Here is a 17,273-nt window from a genome sequence, read left to right as displayed (position 1 = left end):
AAGACTTAAGCAAAAACCGAAAGCATGCAACCCTGAAGGGAAGCGCGACTGGGGAGAAAGGCAGACACCAAATATGGTGGTTACGTTTGTGTGTCAACTTGGCTGGGCAGCTGGTGGTAGTTATTCCCCATGATGAGACTGACAATCAGCTCCATGGTGGGATCTACCACAAGCAGCTGAGAATTTGGGATTTGGTCTGCTTCCTGTATACAAGCAGCAGCTTTGGGAACAGTCTCTAGCTTACAGCATGCTTGGACACTGCATGTACCCATGTCATTGTTCAGCAGCCTGCCATGCTCTGCTGACCTTGGGACTTACAATGAACTTGAATTAACAGCCTGCCGTGTGGTTTGGTAACATCAGGACTGTGCCTTTTTACTTGTCAACCTTGGGCTTGGCAGCCTCAGAAGCCAGCAGCTGTCTGAGTGAAGAAAAGCCACTAGCTCCAGTGGGCCGGGAGGCTTTCACCCAGCCCTCAGAGCTTGGCACTTTGAACTTGGACTTAAAGCCTCCAAATTGTAAGAATAAACTCCTGTTTGTTTAAGGCATCCCATGTGTGGTATATTCTTGTCAGAGTGGCAGTAGGTAACCAGAACAGAATTTGGTACCGAGAGAGTAGGGTACTGCTCTGACAGATACCTAAAATGTGGAAACAGGAGTGGAGTGTGTCCTTGACCCGAGACCCTGGCAGAGAGACCCCAGCATACGGCATGACAGACGGCAGGAGCAGAGCCAAGAAAACCGGCATGAGACAGCAACAGCCTTACCAGGCCACGGAGGAGAAAGCTTGATGCCTTTGGTTAGGCAGCTTACTGGCAGAGTGGGTTGCCTTTGGGCATTAATTGGTAGAAAAGACCGGCATGAAATGGAGTAGCAGGTTGGCCGGCCCATGGAGCAAGAAAGCCGAGTGCTTTTTGGGCAGGGTTTTCCAGCAGAGTGGGTTGCCTTCAGCATTAATCAGCAGAAGCGGAGACCAAGGAAATGGAAGCAGAGGCTGAAAGGGTAGGACCATGCCTTTGGGGGTGGAACCACCACAGCCCCCTAGGTTTCAAAGAGCCAGACCTTCACCAACTTGGTTCTGGAGTGTGGGGCTGCTCGTTTATGTGAGCCAGTGGGATGGAGCCATAGCCGCTGCCCAAGAGTGAGGGGGCGGGGCTGCCATGCCCAAGAGGGAGAGGAACGGCCTGCCAGGCCAAGGGGGTGAGGTCACCATTTAGAGGAACTAGGGGACTAGAGCCACCCAGTCGAGGAGATCTGTACAGATGCCAAGTTGACAAGCGGTGGAATTGTGATAGTTATGTTTGTGTGTCAACATGGCTAGGCCTGGGGGAGTGGCTGGGCAGTTGGTGGTAGTTATTCCCCATGATGAGACTGGCAATCAGCTCCATGGTGGGATCTACCACAAGCAGCTGAGTACCTGCCTTTGGGATGTGGTCTGCTTCCTGTATATAAGGAGAAGCCTTGGGAATGGTCTTTAGCTTATGGCACACTTGGACCCTGCATATAGCCATGTCATTGTTCAACAGCCTGTCATGCTTTGCTGACCTTGGGACTTACAATGAACTTGAATTAACGGTCTGCTGTGAGGTTCGGTAACATCTGGACTGTGCCTTTTTACTTGTCAACCTTGGGGCTTCTCAGCCTCAGCAGCCAGCAGCTGTCTGAGTGAAGAAAAGCCTCTAGCTTCAGTGGGCCAGGAGCTGGACGCAGGGCTAAAGCCCAAGGGTGAGGGGCTTTCACCCAGCCCCCAGAGCTTGGCACTCTGAACTTGGACTTAAAGCCTCCAAATTGTAAGAATAAACTCCTGTTTTTTAAGGCCATCCCATTTGAGGTATATTCTTGTCAGAGCAGCACTAGGTAACCAGAACACTAAACCATCCTTTCTTTCTCATTTCAGACTGGCATTTGCACATGGCAAGCGTCCACCACCAGAAGTGCACCTCTGTGGCCCGCCTTAGAAGCAGAGGGGCACACTCATTATGTGCCACAAATACAAATACTCACTGCAACGAGCTCCTGTTTCCTGGGATCAATGACTCTCACTTTCTTGTCTTTGGAAGCCGTGCAGATCAGACTGCCGTTGCGGTTCCAGCTGACGTTGTATATCATGTCCGAGTGCATATCATCCAAGTTGATGAGGGCTTCCCCGGTCCCCACATTCCAGATGATGATGGCATTATCACAGCCTGGAAACAAGCAAAGCCATGCCCCTTTATGATTAGAAGCACCTGTAAAACAGCAGCCTAAGAACACTAAAATGGAGGATATGTATGTATGAAGGAGCCCTGGTGGTGCAACGGTTAAGCGCTCGGCTGCTAACCAAAAGCCTGGCAATTTGAACCCATCAGCCAGCCGCTCCATGGGTGAAAAGACTTGGTGATCTGTTCCAATAAAGATTTCAGGCTAAGAAACCCTATGGGCCAGTTCTACTCTGTCCCATAAACTCAATGCCATTGAGTCAATTTGACTCATAGCGACCCCTCCTTGGGTTTCTGAGGTGGTATTTCTACGGAAGTAGATTGCCCAACCTTCCTTCTGAGGAGTAGCTAGTGGGTCTGAACTGCTAGCCTTCTGGTTAGCAGTCAAATGCCTTAGGCACTATAGGGTTTCTGTAAGTTAGAATCAACTCAATGATGTACAACAACGAGTGTGTGTGTGTGTGTGTGTGTGTACATATATACAGAAAGAGACTGATAAAAAAGGAGTGCTGATTATAAGCGGCACCTATCTACCAAATCCATGACCATCAAGTTGATTCCGACTCATCGTGACCCTGTGGGACAAAGTAGAGCTGCCCCCATAGGGTTTCCTAGGCTGTAAATCTCAATGGAAGTACACTGCCTCATCCTTCTTCCATGGAACGACTGGTGGGTTTGAACCACTGACCTTTAAGTTAGCAGCCAAATGCTTTAACCATTATGCAACCAGAGGTCTTCAGCACCTACCTAATGGGTTTTAAAAACTAACATGACAAGGCAAAAAGAGATTCTTGCAAAAGAAACAGAAGTGTTAAAGCAAAAATACAGCTTAAGTTTGGGTTCACATAAAACAAACAAAAAGAAAGAACTATCCCAAAGTAGAATATTTTTTTCCTAAAGACTTGAATGGCCACATTGACTGTGAGGCAAACAAGCATCAGACTGCAAACAGCTTACTTATTTTCAAGAGTAATTAAAAATAAAGAATTTAAGTAACTGTTTAGGACACTAAACACAAGCTTTGCATGGCAGGTTATTCAAATCAGTGACACTGTAAAACAGGGCCTTGGATTCACGTGTGGTAAATTATAATAAATGGGAGGGAAATACAAGGACTGGCCTGAAAATTCACCCCCAACAGATCACTATCTTTAAAAGGAGAGAAAAACAGGCCAAGACTGGGCTGTTTGCGGTGAGAATGCCAAACTGCAATCAAGTCAACCCATGGATCCAGAAGCTGATCCCTGAGAGCCCACAACCTAGAGAGCCCACAACCTACCTAATCTCGTAATCTCGGCTACAGTCACTCAGACCATTAACCCTATCTTTCCATCTCTTCCCTTCAAGGCTGGGCCCTAAGCTCCCAAAGCAAAACCCCCAACTAGCTGCTGCCAGGTGTGCTGTGACTCACGCAGCCCTTGCTGTGCTCCAGCAGGCTTCCGATGGGCCATGTTTTGGAGATGGAGCACCAGGCCTTCCTTCTCAAGTGTCTCTGGGAGGACTCGAATTACCAATGTTTTGGGCAGCAGCGAGCATGTAAATTGTTTACACTCAAGCCTGCAGTTCCTTCTCCTGCTCCCCGGACATTAGCTTAAGGATGAAGCCCAACAAGGGGAGGGCATCTGGAGGTGAATTGTTCACAATGAGCCAATTTTGTCAGCTCTTTAGAAAAATGAGCCACCCACACCCAGGACACGAGGTAGCTAAGGGCTCAGGAAGAAAGTGTACAATCGTATGGAAAGGTGGAGCTCAGCTCTCCCCTGTTTGGTGATCAGAGGCACACAGGTCACCCCAGCCACGGCGGCTGCTCCTAGAGTCTTACAATAGGCAGAGCACTGCAATCAGCCCTTCTCCTTTGCTTCTAAAAGGCAGAGTGGGCATCAGTCTGCTGACGACATCTATGCCTGACCTAGATGAGAAGGGTGGCAGGAAGTTTTCCATGATGGAATTCCACTTCTGGAATTTTCTCTCTCCTTATCAGACTGAGGATCTGGGAAAAAACTGGAGGGTGATTTTTAGAAACAAAAACAAAAAAACCAGAATCATGTATACTGCCTTTTTTGAAAAGGAGTCCTTGGCATTCATTTTTTTGATACACTATAAATCATAAAACACCCTCTATTAACCAGTTAAAAACTAACTACCCTCCCCCTTTCACCAGTGAGGGAAAAGACCTTTCAAAATTCTACCACTAACATCAGCAACACTTTTTAAAAACGAAATCAACTTTTTTTTATGTGTAATTTACATAGAATACAATGTACCCATTTCAAATGTTCATTCCTAAGTTTTGACAAGTATGTGTACTGACATAACCACCACCAGGTCCAAGATAGAGAGGTCTCCATCAGCCCACAAACTTCTCTGTGCCCTTTGTATTGCTTTTAGAAAAGAAAATAACATCTTAAATTTTCGACAAAGGAAAAGAATGCTATTGAGGCAGAAGGTGGAAAAGTACTGAAGTGGGAAACCAGCAAGAACACAAGGACTCGGCCACAAGGGCTCACTGCAGGACTGTCTGTAAGAGTGAGAACTCAGAAACCGCTTCAATGCCCCAAAATAGACAACTGATGAAAGAAACATCCAGATGACGGACCACTATTCAATCACTAAACATACTGTAGGAAGGACATTTCACGGCCAGTGGAAAGTCTCGGTCTACCACTAAACGTAGAAAACAGGTCGAGTGAAGTGAATTCACCCATCTCTGTGCGTAACATTCACATCTACAAATACCTTCTGGAAACATCAAACACCTTGGTGCTCCCTCTGGCCAGTGGACTAACATCTGATTTAATGTATTCCTTTTGTTTAAATGTATTCTCTATAAAACACATGGACTACTTGTATACACAGAAAAAGGAAATTTTTTTTATTAAAAGGAAGGAAGATATATGCCTAAAAGGACCACCTCAGAGGTGCCAGCAACAACACCTGGGTGGGAACCCAAAATTGCTGGCTCCCAGCCAAGTGTTCCTTACGTTAGGAATAACCAAAACTTTCGTGAGGGTGGGTTCTAGACAGAACCACCAACCTGCTAAAATTATAGGAAAAAAGTATGCATCTGTGCACTTTTCCAAGCACAGCAAGCCTTGCTGCATTGTCAATGTGGCTTACAGAACGTACATACACACGTGTGCACATGCTCTGGCTGGGGACCACTGTACCTCATCGTGGTTTCCTATGACCTGTTTCAAGCATTGTACAGTGCACAGAGTGTAATAGGTCACAGTCAAAATTCACCTGCTGCTCCCCTCCACACACAGGCCTGGGAGAAGTGATGGCAAGGGGACAGGGGATCTCCCATGGCTGCAGACTCAGCTCCTACCTGCGCTGAGAAGCACATTGCGAGCGGTCGGGTGCCAGGCCACGATGCCCACCCTCTTCGAGTGGCCTTCTAGGATCACCACAGGTTCCGTCAGGGAAAGGGTGAGTCCATTTTCCGGGATCTGCCATACCTGTTGGAGGAGGAAGAAAGAAGAGCCACATGAAAGCACCACCTTCATCAGCACCTTCAATGTGACCATCCAGGTGGAAGGCTTGTTCTTCTGCATAAATGGAACATACAGGTAGAATACGGGGAAATGATCAGGAAGTTATTTTTACATTTCAATATATGAAAGATGGGGACAGCAATAAAGTCTACAAAACATCACCTCTCAGCTTTTATTTAATGTTGGTTAGGATTTTATTGTCAGTTCCCTGTGAAGTTCAGAACTCTCCAGTTAGGAGCAATCAAATCACTGAAGAGTGTTCAAAATGACTGACACCCATGAAGGCGACACTGAGGTGAAACCCACTAAGCCAAGCTTCCTGAGGGAGTGAGATCCCACCCCATCGCGGGTTCCTGGGGAAGGGTACCACGTTTACACATCATGTTTTTTATATTTTCATTTACATTTGCAAGATGCAAATATACTTAATATTTTCATAGCATGTCCTATAGATAACAGTCTTATAAAAGAAAAAAATAGATAAATTGGACCTCCATCAAAAGTAGAAACTTGCATTTCAAGGACACTACCCAGAAAATGAAGACAATCCACAAATTGGGAGAAAACATTTGTAGATCATAAATCCGATTAGGAATTTTGGATCTCAAATATTTAAAGCACTCTTTCAGCTCAACAATGAAAGAACAAATAACCCAATATAAAAATAGGCAAAGGGTCTGAATAGACTTTTCTTCAGGAAGATAAACAAATGGCCAATAAGCACATGAAACATTGCTCAACATCATTAGTCATCAGGGAAATGCAAATCAAAACCACATCATGTCACTTCACACCCACTAGGATGGCTAGAACCACAAAGAGAGATAATAACAAGTGTTGGCCAAGATGTGAAGCAACTAGACCCCTGATACACTGTTGGTGGGACCGTAAAATGTGCAGTGACTTTGGAGAACAATCATGTGACCCAGCAATTCCATCTCTATGTGTACACCCAAGAGAAATGAAAATATATGCCCACACAAAAACACAACACGAATGTTTGTAACAGCATCAGTCATAATAACCAAAAGATGGAGACCACCTCCAAATGCTCATCAACTGATGAATGAATAAACAACATGTGCTATAAGCATACAATGGAATATTACCCAGTCATAAATGCTGATGATGCTACAAGATGGATGAGCCTGAAAACACGATGCTGAGTGAAAGAAGCCAATCACATAAGGTCACATATTGTATGATTCTATTTTTATGAAATACCCACAATGGGCAAATTCTATAGAGACAAACAAGTAGATTAGTGATTGCTTAGTGCTGGGGGGTCTGGGGAGTTTGGGGGGAGTGATGGCTCTTTTTGAGGTGATGAATATGTTCTGAAATTGTAGTGATGGTGTATAATCTGTTGTTGTTGTTGTGTGCTGTCGAGTCATACCCGACTCATAACAACCCCTTCTTGGGAGGCGGTATCACTACGGAAGAAGATCCCCCAACCTTCCTTCTGAGGAGTGGCTGGTGGGTTTGAATCACCAGCCTTCTGGTTAGCAGTCAAGTGCCTTAGGCACTACACTACCAGAACTCCTAAAACCAAACTCACTGCCTTCGAGTCGAACCCGACTCATAGTGACCCCTTGTTGGGTTTCTGAGGCAATATCACTACGGAAGTAGATTGCCCAGCTTTCCTTCTGAGGAGTGGCTAGTGGGTTTGAACCACCAGCCTTCTGGCTAGCAGCCAAATGCCTCCCTCAGAAGGAAGGTTGGGCAATCTACTTCCGTAGTGATACCACCTCCCAAGGAAGGGTACGACTCAACGGCACACAACAACAACATATTACACACCATCACTACAATATTAGAACACATTGAATTTTAGAACACCACCAGAGCTCCCATATAATGTTACTGTATCAAAACCCAATGGACTGGACACTTTAAATGGTGAATTGTAAGATGTATGGATTATAGCTCAATAAAACTTTTAGAAAAATCTTCTAGACTGGGGAAGACACACAGAAAATTCACCAAATCCTAACTGGGGACACACATGGGTGATAGGGGAGAAAGGGACAGCAAAAGTTACCAGAGGGAAAGGAGTAAGAGACTGCTTAACAAAGGCCTTTGGGTTTAAAAGGTTAAGAAATACTGAGTCACAGGTACGCTGAGTGGCACCAAGAACCCCACGGAAGACCAGATATTAAGTCCCATTCAAGTTTTCTGAAAGGTTGAAGTTTAAAATAATTATTTTATTAAATATGATTAAAGTAAGTAAATCTATCATAAACAAAATATGTAAGGACTGCATTTATGAAAACTGTAGTCTAGAGCTGTCAGTGAAAAATCACATTCCACAGTGGAACAAGTGAGGGGCAGAATTTTCCTCTGTGGGGAGTTTGAAGAAGGAGACAAATAACTGCTTGTCTTCCCCGCTCAGTGGAAAGCAGAGGCCTGGATTAGATGAGTATTTGAAAGTCCAGCTCAGCTTTGTTGTCCTGCAAAAAATCAAAACAAAAACTCTGCTGTTCTAGAGGGGGAAAGTGCAAGTTACAAGGATTGTCCATGTTGACAGCTAACTACAGCCTCTGATGGAAATTATGGCAAAATCAACCTGCCTTTGAGGGTCTGAGCTCAGCACGTCACCCAATTTCCCTGAACCTCCGTCCCATCAGTCAGCCAATCCTGAACAAGTCAGATGTGACAAGCATGGGGGACAGAAGGAAAGGCCTCTCCCCACCCCAGGTCCCTCGAGCGCTACAGACTCTGAACCACGCTTTCTGCCCGGAAGAAGGTGAGTACCTGCTTCCCACACAGCATGACATGTTTGCTTTCAACCCAGCATGAGCTGCTTTGAGCTCCAAATTGAACTTGGCTACCTGAATATAAAGTAGGACTGAAATGCTGAATAGAAAACAATGGTGAGTTATTTGATCAAAGCATGAAGTCAACAGAAAAAACAATTATGAAATGGGACTTCAGTGACTCAACAGGAAATAGATTTTGCAAGATGAATTCGGATCCATTTAGAACTGAAGTTGTAGTATCACCTACCATCACCAGATGGCACCATAAACGTGGACAGCTGGTTTCAATTTTCTGTCACCAACTTGCAAAGAAGGAACCCTGGTGGTGCACTGGTTGAGCGCTCAGATGCTAATCAAGAGGTAAGTGGTTCAAATCCACCAGCCACTCCGTGGGAGAAAGATATAACAATCTGCTTCTGTAAAGATTTACAGCCTTGGGAACTCTACGGGCAGTTCCACTCTGCCCTATATGGTTATTATGAGCTCCACAGCAGTGGGCCTGGCTGGGTTAGATTTAATTTGCAAAGATTACAAAGCCTTGTATGCCACTTCTGTATGTGACTAAATAGTTCATTTTCTAAATTCCTTAATGAGGCGTGGAGTGACAGGAAGCCCTAATTCCATCACCATTTCCAACCTCAAAGGGGAGCTGGCAAAGCTCACAATGGGGCCTTCACTTTTTCCTTTCTCTAGTTTTTCCTTCATCCATCTTCTCCTTGGATTGTGAGGAAATGTTAAATAACAGAACAAGATACTGATTTATAACTTTTTTTTAATTGTTATTGAAATTTGGGTGAAAGTTTACAGAGCAAATTCACTTTCCATACAGCAGCTCACACACACTTTCTCTCATGACTGCAATCTCCCACAATGCAACAGATCTCCTCCCACTTCCTCTCCATAGCCACCTCTTCCCTGTGTCCTTCTCTCCCACACTGTCCTGCCCCCTGAGCTGTCTCCCTGTGCATACACAGCCCTTCTATTCTCCCGTGATTGATCTCTCCAAGGAGTGTATCTACCTAATGTTCAGCTCATATGCCTGTCTTTTGTTTAACTGGAAGCCACAGGTGTGGGTTCAATTCCAGACCTGAAGGGCAGCTAGGGGCCATAGTCTCAGAGGTTCCACCAGGCTCTATCAGACCAGCAAATCTGGTCCCTTTTTTTTTTTTTTTTTTTAAATGATTGAGTTTTGTTCCACATTGTTCTCCCTCTCTATCCAGGATCTCCTACACAGATTCTCCTCCAAGTGGCTGACAGTGGTAGCTGGGCACCATCTAGTTCTTCTGGTCTCACAGTTGTATAGGCTGAGGATCACATGGTATAGCAGTTGTTTGGACGAATTGTTTCTGTGCTTCTTTGGTTTTCTTCATTCTTCTTTGCTCTGGACGAGAAGAGACCCATCATTACATCTAGATGGCCGCTTGCAAGTTTTTAAGATCCCAGTCACCAACGCAGGATATTGTACTGATTACCTAGTGCCACTCTGACAGCAATATAACACAAATGGGATGGCCTCAACAAACAGGAGTTTATTCTCTTACAATTTACAGGCTGTAAGTCCAAGTTCAAAGTGCCAGGCTCTAGGGGCTGGGTGAAAGCCCCTCAACCTTGGGGTCCAGCTCTGCCTCCTCCCCCCAGCCCACTGGAGCTAGAGGCTTTTTCTTCACTCAACAGCTGCTAGCTGCTGAGGCTGACAAACCCAAGGTTGACAAGTAAAAAGGCACAGTCCTGATGTTACCAAACCACACGGCAAGCCATTAATTTAAGTCCATTGCAAGTCCCAAGGTCGGCAGAGCATGGCAGGCTGCTGAACAATGACACGCTACATGCAGTGTCCAAGGCTTCTCCTTATATAAGCAGACCACATCCCAAAGGCAGCTCCTCAGCTGCTTGTGGTAGATCCCACCATGGAGTTGACTGCCAGTCTCATCATGGGGAATAACTACCACCAGCTGCTCAACTACTCAACCAGGCCCAGGCAAGTTGACACACAAATTTAACCACCACAGATGTGGAACAACGTTTCTGTGTGGTATGTTATGCCAATTGAGCTTGATGTCCCCTGCAACTATGGCCCCGAGCCCATCAGGTCCAACTACTCAGTCCCTCTGGGTAGCTGGCTGTGGCCAAGAAGTGAATACAACCTTGTCCCTTTTCAGCAGATTGAGGTTGTCAAGGAATTCACATTGCTTGGTTCTACAATCGATGCCAACGGAAGCAGCAGTCAGGACATTAGACGACGTGTAGCACTGGGAAAGTCAACTGCGAAGGAACTGTTTCAAGTGCTGAGGAGCAAGGATATCTCCTTGAGGACTAAGGTGCGCCTGACACAAGCCATGATATTTCCAATCACCTTGTATGCATGTGAGAGCTGGACAATGAATAGGGAAGACCGAAGAAGAGTTGATGCTTTTGAGTTGTGGTGCTGGCGAAGAATGCTGAAAGTACCGTGGACTGCTAAAAGAACTAACAGATCTGTCCTGGAGGAAGTGCAGCCAGAATGCTCCTTGGAAGCGAGAATGGCCAGACTTCGTCTTACCTATTTTGGTCATGTTGTAAGAAGGGACCATTCCCTGGAGAAGGATGTCATGCTTGGTAGGGTGGAGGGTCGACGAAAGAGGGGGAGGCCTTCAACGAGATGGATTGATACAGTGGCTGCGATGATGGGCTCGAGTATAGCAGGGATTGTGGGGCTGGTGCGGGATCGGGCAGTGTTTCGTTCTGCTGTGCGTGGGGTCGCTATGAGTCGGAAACGACTCGACGGCACTTAACAACAACAACAACATATACCTGGGAATTCTTATAGAATATGTTGTTGTTATTGTTATGTGCTGTCAAGTCAGACCCGACTCATAGCGACCCCTCTTTGGGTTGTTGAGGTGGTGTACCAAAAAAAACCAAACTCACTGACCTTGGGTCGAATCTGACTCACAGTGACCCCTCCTTGGGTTTCTGAGGCAGTTATCACTACAGAAGTAGATGGCCCTATCTTCCTTCCAAAACATTCAAATACAATATGCTTCCAAAAACATTGTCTGCCAACCCCACACATGGTCATGGGCACACTCCCCCCTGCACAGACGTAACTAATAGTTCAGCCTGTCCACTCATCTATCCACCCGTATATCCATTTTTGCCTTCACTGACAACACAGTACTGTATGTGAAAAAGGATTCATCTTTGTCGTCTGTACCTCCCATGTACCTCTCTGTGTCTTCCTCTTCCTCAATGTCACCGTTTTGATCACTCACATATGGTACACTGGCCTTCTCTTCACCCAAATCAATGCTTGTCTCTATCTAACCATATTCCCTCCCCTTCCCTCCCACCCCTGGTAACCAACAAAGAAAATTTCCTTCCATATGATTTATATAACTTTTTAAATGAGCAAACTCTCTGTTCCTTCTTTATCTCTCTTTTGACAGATTAAATGGCTCCCACAATTAGGTTCATGCATTTAATACAGGCACCTAACTCTCTTTAAGGAGCTCTGGTGGTGGAGTGCCTAAGGTATTTGACTGCTAACTAGAAGGTTGGCGGTTCAAACCCACCAGCCACTCCATGGAAGGAAGACAGGGCAATCTACTTCCATAAAGATTTACCACCTGGAAACCCAATGGGGGTTGCTATGAGTCAGAATCGACTCGATGGCAGTGGGTTTGGTTGGTTCGGTTTGGTAACCTTCTTTACTACCTCAGTTACTCATTCATGCAACACAGACATTGAGGAGCTCCTATAAAGAGGCCCAGTGCCAAGCAAGAGGAGAAAGACCATGTTCTCAAGGAGTTTTTGGTCTAAGAGGAGGAAGAGCCGCCTATTAGACTGAAAACCAAAGGCTGCAGATGTAAATGGTGGCATGTAGAGGGTTAGAATGTGGACTCTGGGGCCAGAGGAACCTTGGTTCAAATCTTGCCTGGCACTTAGTGTGACCCTGGGCAAATAACTCACCACCACTGTGCACAGAGGAAAACATAAGGACCTACTCTCACAGACTTGGTGTGAGGACTGACCGAGTTACTAAAACCCTCAGAACAGAGCCTGACACAGAAGTAGTGCTCAAAATGTGGAGACACTGCAGCACAGACTGACTGGGCTCAAGTCCTGGTTCTGCCACATACCAGCTGTGTGACCTTGGGGACAGTTCCTAACCTTTCTGAGCCGTGTTTCCTCATCAACAAAACGGGGACAATAAGGAACCTTCCCCCAGTGGGGCTGTTTTGAGAATGACTGTGACAAGATGTGTCTAGCACATTTACAACAGTCCCTGCTCGTGGCAGGTACCTGTTAAGCACCAGAGGTTATTACTTTTATCATTCACTTATGAAACCGCACAGGTAACCCAGGCTATGTTGGTGTAAACTGAGCACTGGATAAAAACGCCAATGTCATGAGGTTATTTTTTTTTCCTCCAATGATGCTCCTTTTTTCTTTTTTTTTTTTAAGGGGGGCGGGGCAGGAAATACGAGAAAGAACAAAGAAGATTTTCAAGTTCCCACCACCCAGAATCCCACCACCCAGAAACAAACATAATTAATATGTGTTGACCATTAGTCCAGTCATATTTTTGCATATATTCAGTTGAGAAGATAGAAGAATGAATGAAGGAATGGCAGGAAGGCCAGGCAAATGGATACATGTAAATGGGGTGAAACCATACGTATTACTTTAATTAAAAACATTCAACAAAGTTTTCTTAAATTTAACAGAAGCACTAGAAATTGAGGTGAAACTGAAGGAACTTCAGGTGAATGGTGGTCACAAAAGACAGTTTCTAAAAGATCTTCTCTCCACTCTGAGAGGACCTTAAGGACGCTGTCCCTTTGAACATTTCTTGCTCCTTGATTTCACTGAGGGCTCCATCACAAGTTAACTGAAGGGGGTGACTCTTTACGTGGCCAATGGCATTTGATTCTGATAAATAAATCCCACTTACTTTCACCACAGAGCCCCCATCGTAACGGTTTCTCTGGATGTCACTGTCTTCTTTGGCTCGGTGAAAGGAAAGGCTGGGTCCAGCGGCACTGCGCCTCCAACACTGCCCTGAATAAGTGCACCTGGGCACTGCTTAGTCTTCGAGTCTTCACAGAGCCTAGTGGGGGCTCAGGAAAGGAAAGGCAGGGACCCTTCGCTGTGGTGGGAGATGTTGAAGCTTTCAGTTACACTCCAGTAGACTAGACATGCACCAGAGATAGGCCCTGAATTGGGTGATGCAAAACCATACATGTGGAGGCTGAGGGACAAAGAAAGTCGACTTTCTGATGCTCTTGTAAGACACGGTCCAAACAGCTTTCTCTGGTTTTCCCACGTGGAAATGGCCTTTGAGGTCTAACTGATTCAAGCGCAATTCGAGCTTTCCTTATGATTTTTGCACTGGTCTTCTGCTTAGACATTTGATAAAACTAATCCAGCTCTTCTAACTGGAGATAGCATCTTTCCTTTCAAAGGTAATGTTCTTCAGGTAGACACCACACACCATGGCTGGCCATGGACACGGTACCAGCTGCTGGGGCCTAGCGGCAGTGGCGTGGGGCAGGCAGGGCAGGGGAGGTTACCTGTTTGCTAACTAAGCTTGCCAGGTCCAGGAAAGCTCCCTACGGAGATGACCACTAAGGATGAATAGGAGTCAGATGACAGGGGCAGGTGGAAGGAAGGAAGAGGGGGAGAAAGGAAGGAAATCAAGTATCCAGTTTCAAACTAAAAACACGTACACAGCAATTTCCTTTACAGTTCACGTAGCCTCTCAACAACGCCCCGCAGAGGCTGCCTGAGGGGCTGCCAAGGCAAAGCCACCAGCACCTGAGTAAAAGGGAAGCCGTTGGCCTGAGAGTTTATAACAGGAGGAGAAAGGGACTGGAAAGGTCTGTCAAAGCAGAATGGAAAGAAGACAGAGCTTGTCTCTGCTGGCAGATGAAGGCAGTGCTGTCATCTATGGTGGCCTGTGGAAAGGGCGTGTGACGACCCTCAGTCTCTGTCCATAAGCACACGACTCCTCTGGCTGGTCCCTGCAGGTCTTACGCACAGGCCTGTCATTTAAAAGGCCCTCTCTGGGCAATCCTACTTCCGTAGTGATACTGCCTCAGAAACCCAAGGAGGGGTCGCTATGAGTCAGGGCTGACTCGACGGCACATAACAACAACAACAACAACTGCTCTTTTTAGGGTTGGTGCTGCCTTCAGGTAATGACCTATGGCTCAGACTGAAGAGGTCTTATCTCCTGCTGTTCCGGGGCCACAGGAGTGCAAGTACCATTTGGCGTGTGGTTAACCTTCGTGTGAGTATTGGGGACGCAGCCTGGTGTGGTGGCAAAGATACTGCCTGGATGCCCCAAGAGACTGGCTCCTGTCAGAGCTGGGCCACCTACTGGCCATGTTAACATTAAACAGAATCCCACCTCGGGAAGCCTCAGTTTCCCCGCTGGAATGTGGGGACAGCGGTGTCAGCTCCACCTCAGGGTCAGGAGCTGATGCGGTTTGTGGGCCTCAAGGAGAGGCCCTGATGTCAAAGGCCGCAAAGAGGGAGGAGGCGCAACCTTTGAAGCTGGGCAGCCCTGGGTTTGGCCCTGTCCCTCAGCAGCTGTGTGACCTTCAACAGAACTTCCTGACTTCCTTGGACCTGTGTATCCTAATCTGTCAGTGGGACATACCCTGCTTTACTGTAAGGTTACAATGATTACATATAACCATGCAAAAAATGGCTCAGAACAGTGCCCAGCAAAAACCATCTACTGTATGTTTATGGTTGTTACTCTTGCTGTTATGATGACCACTGTCACTAGACATACATGTTTAGGTTTGAACATCAGGATTGCTTGAAATGAATCTTATTTTCAGATTAATTCAGTGCTGAACCCAGTGAACTGACTGACGTCCAAGTTATCAGATGTGTAAAAGCTCTAGTCTACAGGTAGGCCAATTATCACAAGTGAGAATGTGTGCTCTCTAGACAGGTGCATCTGTGCAACTCTGGTCCATGCCTACAGACTGGCACTCCCACCCCAACTAGACTTCCCAGACATACATGCAGAGAAGAGAGGAAAACGGGCCCAGAATGCCCTCTGCCATCCCCACGCGGGCATCTCAGAACAGAGGCGCTGCAAATTATCCCCCAATCCCTGGCTGCTTTTTTTTTTTTTTAATTTAAATAACGCTGTGTGTCCCTGACATTTTCTATGGGACAACACATTACTATGGCAGTGTTTTGTTTTGAAAGAAAGAAAAATAATACACCATCAGTCCCCAGGGCCCCCAGATGAAAAAGTGAATCCATCAGTGAATGCCATCACAGTTCTGGAAAAAAACAACTTGAAGCCCATGTTATTGTGTCCCTGGCACTCTTCTCACACGTGAAATTCTGGAGATGGAAAAAGAACAGCTCAAAGAGAACAGACCCAACAAGAAAAAAGCGAGAGAAATTAAGAGACTTGGATTTCTCTCAAGCAGTCATTTTTACGTGCAATTAGCATGATGGTTTTAGTTTCCAAACAGGGTGCAATTTATAAGGCCACACAAAGTGTTTCTAGACAGGTCATGAACTTGCTACTGGGCTAGGCACTAGAATTACAGCCCTACAAGAGGCTATCCCCCTAAATAGATGTTTTTCTTAAAAAAAAGTCAGGGAAACTAAATTCCAAAGGAAAAGCGAGGGGTAGAGGCGCACGTATGAGCCGGGACAAGGCTGACAGATTTGGTAGCAGCTGCAAAGCAGCATAATCCCTACAGAAACCAGCGACCTAATAACCGAAGGGCAGCCACGTGCAGAGTCAGCACGCTCCCCAGTGAACCATGACACCGAGAGCAATGCAACGTTTGGGAAAATCAAAGAACTGAGTGCTGGGTTCTGATCTGCCAGGGTTACAATATCCACTGGCAAACGGCCCAGATGCAATCTGTACAAAATGGAAACACTGTGAAGCCCTGTTGCAGGCTGAGAGGGGCAGGGGAAGAGTTTTAAGGCATGTGTTTTCATGACCAAGGGCAACATCACTTCCATTTTGACTTCAAGGCAAAACTGTATTAGGGAAATTTACAATGAAGTAAAAGTATGTGAAACAGGGAATTTGTGTTTGTTGATTTCTGCAGGAGTAAGACTCATTTAAGAGAAGGAAAACAGTCTGTTTGAACTGATATGGGACCACTCTAGACCTACAGCTGGAGAGGAGTAAGGAGACGACAGTCTGTAAGATCTCTTAGACTCCCAGACTCTGGAACAATCCAGCAATCCCATTGCCCAAATTCGCCACTTTTCTGCTTTTATGGCTGCCCACTACCCTGCAGACAAGAGACAATGGTGAACCAACATCTTTCACTCAGCTTAACCTGGCCACTCTTTGTGGCACCCGAGTGTACCAATACTGCATGCAGAGTTTGATGAAACGTTTCATGTGGTGTTGTATGTGTATTACATTAAAAAAAATTTTTTTTTTAAAGCACTTTTTATTTTCCTAGAGCTCAAATTCCCCTAGGCAAAATATTTACTAGCTACAATCTTAAAAGTTCTCTGGGAGAAGATATTTTTGGAGAAAAGTACCCCAAATTTGGAAAACTTAGGAGCAAAGTATAGCTTCTGGGCAGAAGGGTTTATGTAACTGCTATGTACTGGTACAAAACAGTGCTTCAAAAAGTAGTGCCGTACAAGGTTGTGGTTACTGCTTGGTCACAGCCAGCTACCCAGAGCAACTGAGTAGTTGAACCTGTGGGCTTGGGACCATAGTCACAGGGGACATCAAGCTCAACTGGCATAACATACTATACAAAACATTGTTCCACCTCCTACTTTGGTGAGTAGCGACTGGGATCTTAAAAGCTAGCAAGCTCAACCTATAC

The 17,273-nt window shown here is 45.8% G+C and overlaps 1 protein-coding gene across 1 annotated transcript in view; it reads right to left on the bottom strand.

Moving 5' to 3' along the window:
- The window catches only part of CORO1C (coronin 1C), an 86,678-nt gene that overhangs the window by 12,149 nt on the left and 57,256 nt on the right, over nt 1–17,273 (bottom strand). Inside the window, exons 4-5 of the mRNA XM_007954985.2 lie at nt 5,527–5,656; nt 2,005–2,186 (exon numbers count right to left, since the gene is read on the bottom strand). Coding sequence (XP_007953176.1) covers nt 2,005–2,186; nt 5,527–5,656 — 312 coding nt within the window. The remainder of the gene's footprint in view (nt 1–2,004; nt 2,187–5,526; nt 5,657–17,273) is intronic.

Source organism: Orycteropus afer, unplaced genomic scaffold (genome assembly GCF_000298275.1).
Source record: "Orycteropus afer afer isolate SDZICR_OR568_19922 unplaced genomic scaffold, OryAfe1.0 scaffold00487, whole genome shotgun sequence".
Lineage (NCBI taxonomy): Eukaryota > Metazoa > Chordata > Mammalia > Tubulidentata > Orycteropodidae > Orycteropus > Orycteropus afer.
This window is presented reverse-complemented; position numbering and strand designations above follow the sequence as displayed.